Source organism: Ylistrum balloti, unplaced genomic scaffold, assembly GCF_031769215.1.
Source record: "Ylistrum balloti isolate Yb309-2 unplaced genomic scaffold, AGI_CSIRO_Ybal_v1 Utg369652, whole genome shotgun sequence".
Classification (NCBI taxonomy): Eukaryota; Metazoa; Mollusca; class Bivalvia; order Pectinida; family Pectinidae; genus Ylistrum; species Ylistrum balloti.
In genome coordinates, this window is record NW_026781907.1 from 1,189,544 (window position 1) to 1,208,883 (window position 19,340).

The following is a 19,340-nucleotide window of genomic DNA, read 5'->3' on the forward strand; positions in this document are numbered from 1 at the left end:
AATCCTGCCTATAGAGAACAAATAAAAACAAAGTAGACAGGGCTCACATAGATAGCCCCCAAAATCTTTTATCTTTTTATTTTAGCTAAATCTGTTCAGGGGGTCAAAGAATATCTTGTACACAAGTTTTTCATTTCAAAAAAAGGTCAAAGGTGACCTTTAAACTTAACCAATCACCAATGAAATCTGATCAGGTGTAGAACTTGATGAAGTGACCTTATAGTGTGAATATATGACATACATACCACACCATGATCATAAAAAGTATCGCCTGTGTAATTGTCTTGTCTTGCTGGATGTGTGTTAATGAAATACTGTTGGGTGGCATTCTGTCTTGAAAATTAAGTTTCATTTCAACAGACAAAAATAAATTGATTTAAAATATACAAACTAACATTTAATAAATAACATATTTTCATAAAATTTCATCAATCAAACCGAATTCTTTGGCTTCAAGTGGAGTCATGTAGTTATCCCTGTCCAATGCTTTCTCTGAAAAGAAAAAGTTATAATTTGACACTTAATGTTATCTACTTGAGACTTCCATCTAAATCTACATGATTAATATAATTGGTATACAGTGATTGGCAAAATAAAGTTTGGGTGGTCGGGTGGTGCAGTGGTAATGCACTCGCCTTTCACCTAGCCGACCGGGGTTCGATTCCCAGAACGGACATGTAAAGGTAAGGGGTCACCTGCCCCACCACATGGGTTTTCCCCGGGTACTCCGGTTTCCTCCCACAAGAAGACCCCTTGCGCGCTTACATCCAGGCTAACAAGAGTGAAAAGTATAGGTTGACATAACTTGTTTTACAATTGTTGTAAAATGAATAAAGTTTATATCAAAATAAAGTTTACAAACAAATCATTTTAAGCATGATGATGCATATCTAAGTCAAAGATGTATATCAGCTTTTCAAAAGATGACAAAATAATGACTGTAGCCTCCGGAAAAGCTGAAGAATGACTAGGAGAGACCTATCTATAACCAGGGGTGTTAAGCCAGTGTGTTTAACATACACCTCCCCAATCGAATACTTACTAATAACCGAGGGTGTTAGGCCTGTGTGTTTAACATACAGCTCCCCAATACACTACTTACCTATAACCAGGGGTGTGAGGCCTGTGTGTTTAACATACAGCTCCCCAATAAACTACTTACCTATAATTAGGGGTGTAAGGCCTGAGTGTTTAACATACAGCTCCCCAATAAACTACTTACCTATAACCAGGGTTGTGAGGCCTGTGTGTTTAACATACACCTCCCCTATAAACTACTTACCTATAACCAGGGTTGTGAGGCCTGTGTGTTTAACATACAGCTCCCCAATCAAATACTTACTATAACCAGGGGTGTGAGGCCTGTGTGTTTAACATACAGCTCCCCAATACACTACTTACCTATAACCAGGGGTGTGAGGCCTGTGTGTTTAACATACAGCTCCCCAATCAAATACTTACTATAACCAGGGGTGTAAGGCCTGTGTGTTTAACATACAGCTCCCCAATACACTACTTACTATAACCAGGGGTGTTAGGCCTGTGTGTTTAACATACAGCTCCCCAATCAAATACTTACCTATAACCAGGGTTGTGAGGCCTGTGTGTTTAACATACACCTCCCCAATACACTACTTACCTATAACCAGGCGTGTGAGGCCTGTGTGTTTAACATACACCTCCCCAATAAACTACTTACTATAACCAGGGGTGTAAGGCCTGTGTGTTTAACATACAGCTCCCCAATCAAATACTTACTATAACCAGGGGTGTTAGGCCTGTGTGTTTAACATACAGCTCCCCAATCAAATACTTACCTATAACCAGGGGTGTTAGGCCTGTGTGTTTAACATACAGCTCCCCAATCAAATACTTACCTATAACCAGGGGTGTTAGGCCTGTGTGTTTAACATACAGCTCCCCAATCAAATACTTACCTATAACCAGGGTTGTGAGGCCTGTGTGTTTAACATACAGCTCCCCAATAAACTACTTACCTATAACCAGGGGTGTTAGGCCTGTGTGTTTAACATACAGCTCCCCAATCAAATACTTACCTATAACCAGGGGTGTTAGGCCTGTGTGTTTAACATACAGCTCCCCAATCAAATACTTACCTATAACCAGGGTTGTGAGGCCTGTGTGTTTAACATACAGCTCCCCAATACACTACTTACCTATAACCAAGGGTGTTAGGCCTGTGTGTTTAACATACAGCTCCCCAATCAAATACTTACCTATAACCAGGGGTGTTAGGCCTGTGTGTTTAACATACAGCTCCCCAATCAAATACTTACCTATAACCAGGGTTGTGAGGCCTGTGTGTTTAACATACAGCTCCCCAATACACTACTTACCTATAACCAGGGGTGTTAGGCCTGTGTGTTTAACATACAGCTCCCCAATACACTACTTACCTATAACCAGGGGTGTTAGGCCTGTGTGTTTAACATACAGCTCCCCAATCAAATACTTACCTATAACCAGGGGTGTGAGGCCTGAGTGTTTAACATACAGCTCCCCAATAAACTACTCACTATAACCAGGGGTGTTAGGCCTGTGTGTTTAACATACACCTAAACTACTTACCTATAACCAGGGGTGTGAGGCCAAGCTCCCCAATAAACTACCTATAAAGGGGTGTTACACTACTTACCTATAACCAGGGGTGTGAGGCCTGTGTGTTTAACATACACCTCCCCAATCAAATACTTACTATAACCAGGGGTGTTAGGCCTGTGTGTTTAACATACAGCTCCCCAATCAAATACTTACTATAACCAGGGGTGTTAAGCCAGTGTGTTTAACATACAGCTCCCCAATACACTACTTACCTATAACCAGGGGTGTTAGGCCTGTGTGTTTAACATACACCTCCCCAATCAAATACTTACTATAACCAGGGGTGTTAGGCCTGTGTGTTTAACATACAGCTCCCCAATACACTACTTACCTATAACCAGGGGTGTGAGGCCTGTGTGTTTAACATACAGCTCCCCAATACACTACTTACCTATAACCAGGGGTGTGAGGCCTGTGTGTTTAACATACAGCTCCCCAATACACTACTTACCTATAACCAGGGGTGTGAGGCCTGTGTGTTTAACATACAGCTCCCCAATACACTACTTACCTATAACCAGGGGTGTTAGGCCTGTGTGTTTAACATACAGCTCCTGAATCAGCTCCTTTGTTTTCTTCATATTGGCAGCTTTTATTTTAAGGTCTGTGACATAACCCTGAAAAGATGGATTCCTTTAGATCATTCCTATATCACAAAAGATAAATGTATTTCATCAGAGGGTAGGGTAGGTTTCCAATGCCTAACAAAAAAGTTCTTTAATTATAAACTAAATACATTGTAATGCATTAATTGAACTTAAATTTGTTTTAATTACATTTATTTATCTGTCTATATGTCCAGAACACATATATAATGGCTGACTTCATTATTAAGGGTCAGTTTATTAAATAGTAGTGATATAGCATGTATGAAAGCTGACATTTCCACTGAAACTGTATTGTCAAGGAATAATGTAGGTTACCATAAAAGAACATAACTCATGGCCAAAATTGCAGCTTCTCTGGTCAGTCATACCTGTAAACCAGTGGTAAGAGGTTGATGGACCATAATAGTGGAGTTCGGTGAAGCATATCTCATGCCTGTGGTACCTGCAGTAAGAAGGAGGGAACCCATGCTGCAGGCCTCACCTATACACAGTGTTGCAATAGGGTTGTTGATGTACTGCATGGTATCATAGATAGCCAGACCCGCAGATACTTTTCCACCTAGTAAATCAAAACTTTTGAATGGAGCAAAACAAATGTGAATTTAAAGGAAAAATATACACATTTGTCTTATCATTCCAAAGTGTTGTTAGTTCATTCTAATAATGTCTTACGTATCAACTGGATTAAAAAAGACTGGTATCTGAAAAATTTGTATACTGATTTTCATTTTGAATAACTAATATTTTAACTCAGACCAATCTGAAGTCTCCAGTGTGTTACCATGGTAATGATAATAGAAACATTTGATTTTAATATGTCAAATTACAGCCAATGACTAGTTACAATATTTGGCACAACATTTCAAACATGCTATCATGGAAACCAAAAAAACAAAACAAAAAATGTAAACATATCTACATAGCAAAGTCTGACTTTTACTTATATTCTCCATTTATGGTTCTACTTTTAAAGACATATTACAGTAAGCTAGTCTGGATCTACAGATATTTATATTGCAAGAAGCACTGTCTATACAATTGTCTTGCCTGGACTGTTGATGAACACTCGGATCAATTTTTCTGGATCTTCAAAGTGTAAACATAATAGCTGAGCCATCACCTTTTCTGCTACATCATCTGTTACCTAATGATCAGAGGTAAAAAGGCACAAATTTCTGTAATCTTTTAATGTTTTTTATCAAAATGCTTTAACGGGAAAATCAGAACCTGAAATAAAGTCATCGAAATGAAGTTAAAACATATTTGAGATATTGTTGCAAAAAAATATTTGCAAAGGTACTAAACCAATTTCAAAAGTAAATTTTGCAACTATGCATACATTGTATATATATCAGTTTAGAGTGCTGATATCCTTGAAATCTTCCACCATTTGACAAGAAAAGAACATGTTCAGAAATACTGACATAAAAATAAATGCAAGGAAAAATGATTCAAGGAAATTTTAGCATATACTTTTCTTATATATAATGTATGTAAATTTCATTGCCTGTCGGACTTTTATCATCATCAATTAGCACCAACGCCATTAAGCAGTAAACACAAATGCCTTTCAACAATTTTTTGTATTTTTAATAAATGGACAAAATGTTCATCTCTCTAAGTGGAAAATGTGAAACATCTTTCAAATTTTAGTCTGCGTTGGGTACTTACAGTTCCCATCAGACAAATGATCCTATCCCTCATCAGTCTTGTGAAGACATCTATAGGCTTTCCTCTGTCTGCTGTTTCTGTTATTGATGGAGCATTTGCCAAATTAACCACAGGCAGTTGGTGAAGCTTTCTGCAACTGGTTAAAGACTGTACGAAACTCCTGCCATGTTGACAAAGAGGAACTGTGGCTTTCTACAAGAAAACACCCATATGTTAATTTACCATTGTTATCAATTCACAAAAAATGTAACTTTTATTTTCTAAATGTCAAAATTTTCATTACAACAACTTCCACTCAAAGATGTTTGTATTGATTGTGTCCCAAAATATATCAAACTACATACATGTATACTACGAAAATCAGAAAAAAATGTATGAAAATTTAATTCTATTTCAATAGAAAATTAATTTTACATTGCCTCTAGAAAATATTATCCTCTTATTTCAAGCATTATATATCAGATTTCACCAGAAAAAGAAGGAGGAAGAAAAATATGAACAGGTTGGGAACATCCTTAATTCGAAGGATACTGATACAATGGACCCCCAGTTTGATGCATCCTCACGATTTGGGGAATCATTCTACTTCTTGGTGTCATAGTACTATACACAGTATTATATTCAATCACAATTACATCTATCACTTTCATATGCTGGAGTAGTTAATTTTGCCATTGATCACAATGATGGGCAGATATCATTGGTTAAAAAATAAGATTTTAAAACACGTTCTTATCGCGCGTCCTAACGGGAATCGAACAAGGGCCGTTCGAGTCTACAGCTGTCGACCAGCGTCTTTCACATACAACTGAACACCGGTTACAAAAGAATTGTATCGCCCGTACATGGTTATGTGTATCTTACTCGGGGAAGGTTAACCGGCATGACAGACTGTAATCGGCTGAAACATTTTGGCCGGTGAACTGTTTACACTTTTGTTTCTAAACGACGGTTGTCAGATATATGTGGGAAATATCCCATCAGTTTAGACTTTGTATGAACAAAGCGTAACGCATAAAATTAATTCTTCAATGAATCTCTGATAGCATATTACATTTTGCGTACCTTCAGAAATGAAGCTATCATGGTAAATCCGGTTGGTATCCGCTTCTGATTGTTTTTACTCTCAATCTGGATCTATGGAAGGCTTGGTGTCTATCGAATCACATCTAAGCTTAATATTAACCACGGTGAAGACATAGCAATTGTCAAATAGGTTTATTTTTTTCCGGCAATGCATTTTCAAGCCGACAACCCCACACAAACCTAACTCCACACCACCCATCCCCTTTACCTTTTCCTTGAAAAGATACGGGTGTGCGATGGGTCGATTTTACCGGTGTATAACATATTTTTGATGTGTATTTCAGTAGCAAAACCCCCATTGAATGCCTATATACATATCGAAGACCAGAAAGGTTTTTTTTTTTAATTTGGTGTTTACTCTGTGGCTTTACCTTTACATTCATTTTTGAGTACAGTGAGTCGGTCTTGCTCTGTCTTGTCGGTTATACAACGTGGATCTACAAGGCTTGATTCCTGGTGCGCTTTGAGAACTTTTACTTTCAGTGTAGTCAAGTCCTAAATAGGTTCTAAAAGCCTGGATATAACATGTAATAACTAAATAAACTTGTCAAATACAACAAAATAAAATCTAAAAGGTTATAATGATATTTATAATGTAATAGTCTATTTAAGTTAAACAGAAAGTTCCTTTGTCGAATTTATGCGCTGAAATATGGCTGTTTTCCTTTTACTGCTGAATAACTCAGTCTGTAACAAAACATATATCTGGCGGTACCAGTTATAGGGTAAATCTGCGTTCCTATGTATGATAAATGCTAACCCATAGCTTAGGAAAGTAGATAGGTATCATACAGTATATTTTTTAAACTATTCCCGCCATTTCCTTTCCTCTGAGCCAGAAAACGTCCGAACTGTCATCAGAGACGTTAAAGATAATATGTCGGTTTTATTTTTATTTTGAGCTAAAATGTACGTCGGTATCAGTATCACTGTATTCATGATAACATTTCATATATTTCACTTTAGGGATAACATTGATAGCAATGCATTGTTTAATTTTATTTTCGTTTCGTTTCGGAGTTTGCCAATGTGTAAATCTGTAATATACACATTACCGAGCGGGCGACTTGAACATGTCTGAACATTCCGAAAAGGAAACAATTACATTGGAAGGTTCCTGGTTATTTTCACGGCGCATGTCTCCACACATCTGAATATTATTGTACTCTGATTTGGAAGACATCGACCACTGACATGTGTCACAGATATTTGAACCCGTTCCAAAGAATGGATTTAGAATTACCGTGATAGCAAAAATGTGATTCGTCCACTTCTCGGCGAAGGGCTAGTGAATTTTGACGTTATTCCACTTCATTTTGTTATTATTTAATTGATTGTTTATTTATATATAAGGATATTCACAATGGCAGACGAACTATTTACCAAAAAATTACCGGTAGTATTCAAGTGCCCGGACCGTGAGGATAGGTAAGCACACCAGGCCTCGAATTTAACATTTTGTGTCACTTGCTCAAATCAATTTAATTCTGTGAAATGTTAGGAATAGACGGCACTCACAGTTTGCATCTGATGAATCCACTTGCTGAAAAAAGCAAGTCATTATTTTTTCTACTCGTAATTCTTGGATTTGTACTTGCAAATAGCCAGTAAAAAGCCTTAAATTCAAGGCCTGCACATTTTACGGGTAGAATATTGGTGAATGTTGGAAGGTTGAGACTAGTATAGGCTATAGATCATTTGAACTGTCACCATTCATACAGACCTTATCAACATGCTCAGTATCATCTGTAGAAGCATCATCCAAGTGTGATCACGAATATTTTCACAAGAAAGTGTACGTGTGTGTGTGTGTGCGAGTGTGTTTACACAGGAAGATCATCATTCTCTTTCTCATATGCTGTCAATGTCAAGACGATTGTTCACTGGTTTTATCATCCCATCAACAGCCAGATTAATTTTGAAGCAGGGTACCAGAGAGTAGCTGGTGGCTACCTTACTAAACAATGTATAGGAGGTCTGTGCCCTTTGGTCTCTAGCCAGATACTCTGACACTTGACTAGAGAGAAATTCCCACTCACCAAAGCTAATAAGGACTAAGGTGACCTGAACATTCAATTTCTGTGCTACTCCGTCCATCACAAAATCTCCACCCCCAAAGACAAAAACAACAACACAGGTTCAGTATCTCCAAGGAAGCATCTCAATCTCCTATAGCTTCAACCCTTGAAGTGGTCAACATCACCAAATCTTTAATAGGAAGGAGTAATGGAAAGCACCTTGCCACTGCTGGGATTCGAACTAGCAACCTTTCAGTCTCTAGCCAGACACCCTACGGCTGGACTAAAGAGGAATTCCCACTAGCCAATGCTAAAGCATATCATAGTCTGTGTCTTGAAGGTCTTCTGCTGTAGTGGCTATAATTTGTAACTTATCACAGACAATATGGGATAGATACATCTAGATCTAGAATATTTCAAGTCCATGACAAGACACATTAATCAGTGCTCTACTGATCATGACTGAGCTATGATGTGCTCATTGTGACCCTGATATCAGATGATGTCTCCCTTGGCGTTGGTCATAGAGATTGAAACAGTTACAGGAATAAGGCTTAATTATAACAAATCCTTGACCTTGTTTGAAGTGCCATAAGAATTAAGTTTTGGATCCTACAGTGGTCAACCAAATTGGAATCGAGAATGAAATTATATTGTTTTAACATTGTTCTATCAAAATTCCAAATTATAATGGCTAGGTGTGTCTCAATATGGTTTTCAAAGCAATAATTACTGACCCACGTCAACAACTAATTTTTGAGAAAGGCTAGGGAGGGAAACTTGGGAGATCATATGTTTACCATCATAAGGAAATGCAGCCATACTTCATATTATGATAAAAAGAATATCAAGTGATCTTTGATGTCTTATACTATTTTTCAGGCGCATGTATGTGCAGTTGAGGATGGAACTGCAGACAGTATCTTCACCTTTACATAAAAAGGTTTGTACAAGAGTGTTTGGATTAAATATATCATTTATAACATTTATAGCAAGTCAACTCTCCAATGTGCCATGCATCAATGACAAGTTTTCAATAACAGTTGTCAAAATTACTTGTATAGTGAATATAAATTTCTTTTCCTTATGTGATTTTTAATTCCACAAATTTGAAATAATCTCTAAAAAGGAAATTATCTTTTTATGAAAATATGATGCAGCAGATTCCTATATTAACGAGGTGTTCGGTTGATTTGTTGACTTTTAAAGAATTTCATCAGCTTACCTGGAAACTGGAATGTGCCTTTACAAACCAAACTCAGTCTAATTCTTTGGCACCTACGGTTTATAGTCCTTTTGCATGCATACACTTTATGTATAAATGAAAACCATGCTACAAATAATGTTCCCCTATATAGCTAATGATTCCTTCTCCAGTTATCTCTGTTTAACAAGAAGATGCAAAATCATTAAATATTGAATGGTGGCTATGGAAAGTCTACCATGTTAACCATGATCTCATGTATCAAACATGTAGATATTGGCAGAGAAAATCTATATCTTTGCTTTGTCAGTCTTGCAGGACTGTAAACAACAAGATAACAGACATTTTAGGGATCTTTATGGTTTTTTTAAAAAAAAGTTTTAATTTCAACTTTTCCCTTTTTTTGATGACAGGAGCTTGTGGTAAAAATGACAGATGACAAGGACTTGTTCTTTTTGTATACACTGCGTATTGGGGAAGAGGATTTCCAAAGGTAATCAGGCTTATTACACCAAACTAGTGTAATTGAAAAAAGTGTTGGGGATGCGTAAATTTCAATGCTTAGGTTAGGACTTTTTGATGAAATAAATGTTAGTGAGAATTGAATTATTCATCAAAGTTTGGAAATTACAGTTCAATGTATTATAGCCTCAACTTTAAGATAAGGTTTTTGATGAATTTTAGGGTGGTTTTTTTTTTCTTAAGATAAATTTTGCCACCAGAAAACTGTTGTTAAAATGGTAATAACTTTAAATTTTCTTGTTTTTACAGCTTAAAAACACAACAAGGCCTTTTGGTGGATTTTGCGGCATTCCCTCAGAAATTTATTGACCTTTTAGATATGTGTTTACGAGAGGAACACAAAGAAATGCCAAAGTATGTAGTATGTAATGTGTGATATACATGTACATGTGTAAACAACGCAAAACATATTTCAGTAACTATAATGGTCGTTACAAAAATTTACATCGAGGGAGAGGAGCCTGGAAGGCACATTTTTGTCACAATTACATCATGCTATTAATTAAACTTCACCACACATATCTTTAAGTGCCTTTAAGCCTTCAAACTGGATGTTTATCCTTGGATAAATACTTGATCTAGAGCATTTGGCAAAAGTTGGATAAAGTAACAAATTAACACTAGTTATAGACACCAAGGGAGGGTAACATGTTAACATGTTAATGTTATTAAGTACGAGCATCCAAATCCTAAGAAATGTGTGTGATACTTGTAATTTGATCATTCCAGATTCGTGTTACACTTTGTGTCTCAAAGTTCTGTTAGTGGTGACAGAACTATGTCTGTGTTGAATGTGATAGAGACCAATCCGTTTAAGCATCTTACCCATCTTAGTCTCAAGTTTTTCCCGGGAACTGATTCTGACGTGAAGAAGTACTTAGCGGATTGCCTGAAGCAGCTGAGGGTATATAGATTTATAGCCTTTCTCATTTACTCTTCAAACGTTTGTTATTTTATCAAAGAATGTCTGTAAGTAAAAGGATATTGTGTAAAGCTACATAATCACTTTATGTCATGATATATCAGGATTGTAGAAGCAAGACAACAATATCTTGGAAAACTTTAAAAAGTTACACAAGTTTATTTCTTTGTAAAAACATACATGTTCCAGACAGATCAAGCACGAAGACTAAATCAATATCAATTCATACTGAAAACAATTATTTGATACTTCAATTTGAATAAATGTTAAGCATTTTTATAATCACACCTTGAAAAATCTGGGTCATTATGATGTAGCGATGCGCAGATCACAAGTTTTGGGTTATGTTTAAAAAGCCAGCGATGAGAAAGGGACATGACTACTAGTATTATGTCTGATTTTGCAATAACCAGGTACCTAGTTAAGACATGTCATCTCGAGATATATATTTCAGATATTTTGATAAAAAAAGGAACATTAGAAAAAAGTTATATGTTACAATTTTATTTAACAAAAATCACGATATCATTACAAACAATACCATCAAATTTTTTCTGATATTTTAAGGAAGACTTTGTTCCTGCTCTAGCAATACATAGCTTAAATAAACATGTTTGAACCTTTGTCATATGAAAGACAAGGAATAGTTCTTGCTCATATTGAAGAAATATCACAAGGTATATGAAATAGTAAATAAGGCAGCAATGTTTCTGGGAATCATGACATTTTGGTTTTTTTTTTCCACCAGGATACTAATGCATTGTTACAACAAAGATTAGAGCACACAGATGCTGACCTGAACCACAAGTTACAGCAAACACAGGAGGTGAGTATTAGCTGTTCAGGGCAGTATCTGGTAAAACTGAACTGATATACACATGGTGGTGTTCTCAACCACAAGTTACAACAAACACAGGAGGTGAGTATCAGCTGTTCAGGGCAGTATCTGGTAAAACTGAACTGACACACACATGGTGGTGTTCTCAACCACAAGTTACAACAAACACAGGAGGTGAGTATCAGCTGTTCAGGGCAGTATCTGGTAAAACTGAACTGACACACACATGGTGGTGTTCTCAGCCACAATTTACACACACAGGAGGTGAGTATTAGCTGTTCAGGGCAGTATCTGGTAAAACTGAACTGATATACACATGGTGGTGTTCTCAACCACAAGTTACAACAAACACAGGAGGTGAGTATCAGCTGTTCAGGGCAGTATCTGGTAAAACTGAACTGACACACACATGGTGGTGTTCTCAGCCACAACTTACAACAAACACAGGAGGTGAGTATCAGCTGTTCAGGGCAGTATCTGGTAAAACTGAACTGACACACACATGGTGGTGTTCTCAGCCACAACTTACAACAAACACAGGAGGTGAGTATTAGCTGTTCAGGGCAGTATCTGGTAAAACTGAACTGACACACACATGGTGGTGTTCTCAGCCACAACTTACAACAAACACAGGAGGTGAGTATCAGCTGTTCAGGGCAGTATGAGGTAAAACCAATCCTATATTACCTTTAAACAGCACTGCATTTATTGTTTCTTTGTGGTCGCTGTATAATTCATGTACTGTATGTGTTATGTATGTAACAGGGTGTAGATAATGATGTAAGAAACAATTCTGAGTTCAGCTGTTGCTTTTAGGAAAAGAAACTTGTTCTCCTTATCTCCTTAAGTGGTAGTAGATTCTGTTCTGACTAACATGCATTATCAAGTGAAGTCACAGTATTCACTCAAAATTGCATGTCATTTTGGAAACTAAATCACCAAAAATAATTTATTATACCCCTGACTTAGTAAAGACGGGATACATATTATGTCTATAGTGTATTGAATTGTCTTTGTGCGTCCATAGGACAAAACGTTTGTACAAGATATCTCATGAGCCCCTCAACAGCTTAAGTTGTATCACAATATCAAATTCTACACCTGATAAGATATTGTATTATTGGTGATCATCGGTCAAGTTTTTTAAGTTAAATATCACACTTGACCATATTGAAACAAAATCTTTCAAACATTTCTTATGAAATTCTCAATAAATTTAGTTCATATTCATAGCATCCTACTATCACAACATTAACTTCTACTCTTGAAAAGGTTTTGTTGGTCATCGGTCAATGTTAGGGTCAAAGGTGACACTTGACCAGGTTTGGAAAAAAATTTAAAAAATTAGAACCTTTGTTTATTTAGTTTGTATTTTGGCAGAAATATACATAGATCTGTCTACAACACAATTATTGTATGGTGTTTCCTCTCACTGGTCTTGTTCTACAACAGACTCTCACATCCAAGTCAGTGGAGCTGGAGCATTTGAAGGCTGAGTGGACAGCCAAACTAACTGACCAGGCAGCGAGACACAAACATGAGATAGCAACAGAGAAAGAAAAGACTCTACAGGTATATCTACCTTAAACTTTTATAGGAAAAACATGTCTGTATCAATGATCATGTCTTAATACATTAAAGTGGTTCAGTTTGAATTCAGCTTGCCAAGAAATGTGTCAAACATGTCCTGGGGATTTAATCTGAATGTAGAAAATGTAGAGAAGATAGTTGCATAATTATATATTTTTTATCAAGTATTCAACAGTTTTAATTCTTCATGCGGATGTTGTCTGGTCCTCTACATTTGCTGTTTATACATCTTTGAACCAGACTCCTGTATTCCACTAGGAAGACTGCCGATATTACTGAGTCTACCAGACAGGACGTTGGATCTGTTTTTCTTTGTATTATATATATTTTTTGTATTCTGGGCAGGAAGATACTAATACAATCTTTCTTAATGCTATGTTTGGAAATTAAAAGAAATTGGAAACTTTTTCGGCTGTACTTTAATGTTATGTACACTTTGCAAAATCTTATAGATGTCTAGGAAAATCCCAAAATAGTCAACAGGGAAAAAAACCTTTTTCAGACAATTATGGGATTTTTGTATAACCAAAAAAGGTGAACAATTCCTTTTATACACTGCATATGCCAGTGCTAGTACGCTCCACACTGGTTTGTCTGATGGAGGTGACCATGTAGGCATCAAAATGTCACACTCTAATCTTCTCCTGGTTGTGTTTTAAGAACTTCTATTCTTTTGAAATGATGAACCCGAAGAAAATGTTACGAAATACAAAATGCACTGTTTGTAAGCTTTCCTTGATAAGTGGAAAGCATTTCTGCTGATATGATATGCATAGTAAAGACATACCTGGCTTACTGTGGAAAAGATTTGTTTACAGACAAATTGAGACAATAACAATTGTCAATATAAAAAGACACACGATTTCCATAACATAAATTATAGCTCTTACTAATGATCCAGGATCTTTTTACCTTAAAATGTTTTTTAGAAGGACATTTTTAGTCTGGAAACATAATTAAGGGAGTTAATTTAGATTGATATATATGTAAGTTTTCATGTCCTTTTTCAGATGCAAAGCAGTTACCAACAGAAACAGGAAAGGGATCGTAAAGATATGGAACAAGCTCACATGAAAATTGTTAAACAAATGGAATCAAAGTTATATGACCTGGAAGGTTCCAATAAGGTAATTAAAGTTATCGTTATTCATTGATGTTTACTGCATACATGGAAACATTTGCCCAGGTTTCCTCACAAACCTAAAATAATCATAACTTTTATACTAACTTTAATGTCAAACTTCAGCTCACTTTTTTCTGTTTGCCCTACTGCCTAAAGTAATTTTCTTCATGTGTTTACAGTAGGCAATTTTCACTGTAAGGGAAATCTGTATTCATTTTATTATTAAAAGTGCTAATCTCTTGATTTTGCAAACAATAGTTTTTATCACTCTTGTGACTTATCAGCAAGGTAAGCATAGCTCATGCAAAGATATGGAATTGCATTAAAACATAAGATATTTTACTGGTGTGTGCTGGTGACTGAGACCTTGTCGAGATAATGGCATTAAAAAAAAACGTTTTGGTGTACACTTGATTCTGTGGATAAATATGTCTAAACAATCTACTTCCACTTATTTGAAAAGTTCATGAACATATGAATTTGTTTAATTTCTTTATTGAGTGTACCCACAAAATCAATGAAAATTAATCCTCCACAAAAATTGGTGATATTGCAGTAAGTCAGTGACACTATTTGTTGTGGTACTTCAATGTCCTCCTGTCATTATTTTGGCATGAGTTGTTCATAAGGAGTATTAAACTTGGATTTTATGAGGGACTTTGTAATATGGTAAAAGTTGATCCTAACTACATGATTAAATTGTTTCTTTTTTATAGACTTGGATGACTTGGATTGTTTGCAATGTTTTAAGAGTATTTTGCATTTTCCTTCAGGACTTGTTAGACCGAAAGTATAAATCCGAGTCCAGTATTCGGGAAATGAAATCCAAGTTATCATTATTGGAGGAAGAACATTTACGAGCTAAACAAGAGCTACAGAGTTTGAGGAAACAGAACACATCCCTTGATGGCGAGTACCATGAACAAGAGAAAGTCATTAATCAGCTCAGTACCCGTGTTGCGGTCCTGGAACAGGAAGTCAAAGATAAAGAGCAAGTTATAGCAAGATCGTCAGATTTGTTAGGGTCTGAACAGGACCAGAAGGTGAGTGTTTAGGTCTTGATTCACTGGTGCAATCTTTAATATGTTTAAATTATACCATATATTCTACTGCAGACAAAAATTACTCAGAATATTAACTTTGTTGGATACGATTTTTGAGAAAGGTCTCTCACATGTGTTGCTCTCATACTTCACAAGTAAATTATGTTTGTAGGAAAAAGGTAGATATTTCTTCCTATAAGGAAAAGACAGTTTACTTGACGAAAGGATGTGTGAATAATTTACATTATGTAACCATGTGATAGTTAGATGATGTCATAAATTTGTGTTCATGACAATAACATCCAATTTATTGTGATTGCAATGCCTAAGGAAAAAACATTAACCACAGTGTAATTTAAATATTGTTTTCAGTTTATTTTTTCATATATGTCATATTTTTCTGCATATTTTCTTCATTATTTTCAGAGAAAATTCGAAGATGAGGTGGACTTCAAAAGTAAAGATATTTACAAATTAGAAAACAAAGTGCGAGCTATGTCAGAAGAACTGATGAAAGGCAATGAGATCATTAAGAAATTACAAGGAGAGATTAAAAATTATCATGCAAAGGTAAATCCTGCTTGATATATCTATGATTGACCTGGTGTTGATCCTCAGTTCTTTTATATCGATGTGATTTGGCAGTTGTACAAATAAAGAACTGTCCTTTCAAGTGGAGAAACAAATTTTGAAAATTGATGTTGAATCTGATGGTAGAAGCTTTGTATATGGTGATTACATATTTAAAAGACAGTTTTTTGTGAATTTTCTAGAGGTTTGAAGACCATAGATATTTATTTTAAGTGAAGGTCCGATAGAGGGTGACTTATAACCCCAGTACTTTAAATCAGAACTTAATCCACATTCTAAGGGTAAAATAAGAACTTAACGCAACATTCTAAGGGAATTGGGAAAATATGTACCTTATTGTTTTATCTGTGTCTTGAGAATTTTCTTGTTGTTCATTCAATAAGTTAAGAAATCTAGGGAAAGATTTTTTTTTTTAAAGATTTTGAAGAAGAGGAAATATTGTATAATATATAGCACACAGCTTCCACTAAAATCATTACTGCTGATGTCTGTTGACTTGAAGTGGTGTGATGACTGTGTTGTAGATAAAACTGAGGAATCAGATTGCCACAGAACAAGAAAAATTACTGGGCGAGAAGGATCAGGAGCTGGAGCGATTAAGACAAGATCTGGCCTCTACTAAGGACAATCTCAAACAAAAAACAGAAGAGGTATTGAACCAGACTTAAAGTGTCAACAAGAAATATCTTTGATCACTGGTGTGGCCCAACAAGTTTCGGGAATATTTTGTAATAAGCTTGTCTGCTGTTTGTCTATCCCATCTTCTCTTTGTCAGCATCTCAAATTCAGAATATCTCAATGAAATGTTTTATTCATAACCAGTACTTGGTATTCTTATTTCCAATGATTATTATTATGATATGCGTAACAAGAAATAATTACAATATATTTGAGATTTAAATTACACGCCCACAAAAAAAAATCTTCTACTGTAAAACAAGGGTAATAAGTCTGGATTTATCAGTACAATTACCGCATGGTTGATTACTATTGATTATGTTGAGATCTCGTGGTAATTTCAGAATGAAAAGTTGAATGAGAATCTCAAGGGAACAATGGAAAAATTAGAAGAAAGTCGTCAACTCCTGAAAACAAATGAAAATGGTTTGTTCTGATTTACATGTTATCATTTTGTATATTACATAACAAATTGTTTTTTAATTTCACTTGTGTTATTGAAATTTACATGACAAGCAATGATAAGACAGCACTCTATTAAATAACTTCCTGTATGACCATTGTGATAATAGCCAACAGGATGTGTGCAAGTCCTTTTGGTGATGCCACCTCTTGATTAATCTTATTTGAGTATAACTATTATCTAATATTTAATAAAACCCCTGCTGTAAGATTTTCCTTTGAAAATTAAAAAAAAATTTGTTTTAATTGATATTTTCAGTGATACAGTGGTTGAATAAACAGATTAACGAGACACAAGTGAACCACCAGAGGGCAGGCATGTTTGAGATGCCAGGTGCTACTACCAACTTTAGGCCTTCCTCAGCTATGGTAGGTCATTCCTTATGAAAATATTTAGACTTTAACTTTCATTTTGATTATATTTGTCTCAAGAGGTCTATGAAAAGAGAGGGAGAAAAAAAAGAGAGAGGGAGAGGTAATGCAATATGTATTCTGTTAAGGATTTGATTTTTTTTTTTTTGACAGCATAATTACAGTACATCAAGTTACGGGTCCCAGGGATCACATCCTGAGAGTCATAGTGTAGGGGTTGCTATGCCAAGGTCATACCCAAATCCTCACAGACACCAACAGGTACACAACACAATATCTTTATTGTAAAGAAATATCGGCCCCATTATGCCATTGTGAAGAAGTATTCATTCATAATTGGCTTTAGGTGGTATTCTTTATCATTAATCATGGATGCTAAATCTGACCTATTTAAAATGCATAATTTACATGGTCATTTTCCGGTCTTAACAACGTACTTCAGAGTGTTAAGAAGGGTTTGCTGTACACTTAACTGATAAAGTTAATGTTGCTTCATTTTTTTTAAATATCTGATATATTGCTATTCTTCAGGTACAATACAACCCAGGAAACCCCAGGAAAACTGGATTGCCCCAACCCTTACCAAGTAAAGGGAAGATAGCACCTGTTCCCATCCCTGAGGAGATCAGACCACATCACTCTCCAGGATCAGGAGGCTCAGGCGGAGACAAGGAAAAGTAGGTGGCAGAAAATAGTAAAGTCTTCTTACTTTTGTCTTGTATAAAATTGTGTTACAGGGACGAAGTAAACCTACTTATTTTAGAGCAATATCAATTTCACAAGAATTATGTATTAATGACAAACAGAAACTGCAGTTATTAATGCATAGTCATATTTTAATGCTAAGTCTTGAGCTCAAAATGATATAAGATATAAGATTACCACTGTATTATGTATGTTTACAAGTAAATCATTTATTTTGATTTAATGTAAAAAAAAATCACTTATTTAAATGATATGGGCCTTTAGTTCATTTGTGTATAAATGTTTCTGCATTCAAAAAAGACATTGACGGCTGTAAATACGAAATGCCCGTCTGCCTTAGAAGTCGGATTGTACAAACCTTACAACCTATTGAAATATAAACATAGACTACACTAAACCTGAAATAGACATATTTAAGGATTCTCTAAAATAAGTGATTAGTTAAAATCAAGAAAACATTGATTTAAAAAAAAAAATCTGGTAAATTTTTCATTCTTATTGTTCTTAAACTTTAAATTAATTTTTTTCCTCATTAACAACATGAAAGAATTATTTTCATCATAATCTATTAACGTGCTTTGTCCAGTGTTTTGAGAATTTCCCTGTTAACGTTTGTTCAGGGATTTAAGACATTGTAATCATATAGACTTACATAACCTATATTGTTAAAACATTATCAACACACATGTATATTTTGATAACTCACATTCACGTTTATTTTTCTTTAAACAGTGATCCTCCTTTAGATCCAAAGTACCTTCAGAAGCGCGATGATGTTATTCCTTTACGAGGTCTTGTTCAGCACTCCGGATCTCCACCTCCCATACAGTCTAGTATCTTACCTCCAAACAATACTGTACGACTCAGCCAGCAGGGCATAGTGCCTAGGACTACACAGCCACCACTAGCCTCAGCTTACTTTCCTGGCCAGAAGATGTCATGACACCTGTCTTTGGACTCTATAAATGACTATTTTAATGACTTTGATATACTTCAGAGTCCCAGTAAATTTGACCAAGTCAGATATGTTTCTGTATGTTTCTGTCACTCTTCCTTACATGACAACACTGAAATATACGATATATTCCATTTATGCTGTTTCTGTTTAACTATAAACAACGAATCTCCATTCTGGCATAAATGATAACAAGAGATATTGCACATTAATAAATCTTTTCTTTTGTCAAACATTTACAAATGAAGATTACAAAATTGTGAATGAAGAACTTTTTATAACTAAATTGCATATTTATGAAATATAAAGCTAACACTTTTGATACATGCA

General features: G+C 35.4%; 2 protein-coding genes across 2 annotated transcripts; one reads left to right on the forward strand and one right to left on the reverse strand.

Moving 5' to 3' along the window:
- Positions 1 to 375: 375 nt before the first annotated feature.
- On the reverse strand, positions 376 to 6,004 carry LOC132557262 (ATP-dependent Clp protease proteolytic subunit-like). The gene is made up of 6 exons (XM_060221754.1): positions 5,967 to 6,004; positions 4,902 to 5,093; positions 4,278 to 4,374; positions 3,599 to 3,789; positions 3,134 to 3,239; positions 376 to 492 (listed from the first exon to the last, which is right to left on the reverse strand). The coding sequence occupies exons 1-6, from the start codon at positions 5,985 to 5,987 to the stop codon at positions 416 to 418; spliced, it is 684 nt and encodes a 227-aa protein (XP_060077737.1). The 5' UTR covers positions 5,988 to 6,004; the 3' UTR covers positions 376 to 415.
- A 1,346-nt stretch (positions 6,005 to 7,350) lies between these two features.
- On the forward strand, positions 7,351 to 18,998 carry LOC132557329 (spindle assembly abnormal protein 6 homolog). Its single transcript, XM_060221817.1, has 16 exons — positions 7,351 to 7,415; positions 8,888 to 8,948; positions 9,623 to 9,702; positions 9,981 to 10,085; positions 10,461 to 10,635; positions 11,402 to 11,479; positions 12,944 to 13,063; positions 14,092 to 14,208; positions 14,978 to 15,247; positions 15,674 to 15,817; positions 16,363 to 16,488; positions 16,861 to 16,942; positions 17,238 to 17,347; positions 17,504 to 17,611; positions 17,882 to 18,027; positions 18,788 to 18,998. Exons 1-16 carry the CDS (start codon positions 7,351 to 7,353, stop codon positions 18,996 to 18,998), a joined length of 1,998 nt encoding a protein of 665 aa, XP_060077800.1.
- The last annotated feature ends 342 nt before the right edge of the window (positions 18,999 to 19,340 follow it).

Bases quoted from the DNA above. Each gene is read 5' to 3' on its own strand.
- LOC132557329 (XM_060221817.1), top strand. From the start codon at position 7,351: ATGGCAGACGAACTATTTACCAAAAAATTACCGGTAGTATTCAAGTGC. The intron at 11,480-12,943 runs GTGAGTATTAGC...GTTCTACAACAG, and splicing joins AGTTACAGCAAACACAGGAG to ACTCTCACATCCAAGTCAGT. The intron at 17,348-17,503 runs GTAGGTCATTCC...TTTTTTTGACAG, and splicing joins TTAGGCCTTCCTCAGCTATG to CATAATTACAGTACATCAAG.
- LOC132557262 (XM_060221754.1), bottom strand. From the start codon at position 5,987: ATGATAGCTTCATTTCTGAAG. The intron at 4,375-4,901 runs GTAAGTACCCAA...TCTGATCATTAG, and splicing joins TCATTTGTCTGATGGGAACT to GTAACAGATGATGTAGCAGA. The intron at 3,240-3,598 runs GTATGACTGACC...CCATCTTTTCAG, and splicing joins CTCTTACCACTGGTTTACAG to GGTTATGTCACAGACCTTAA.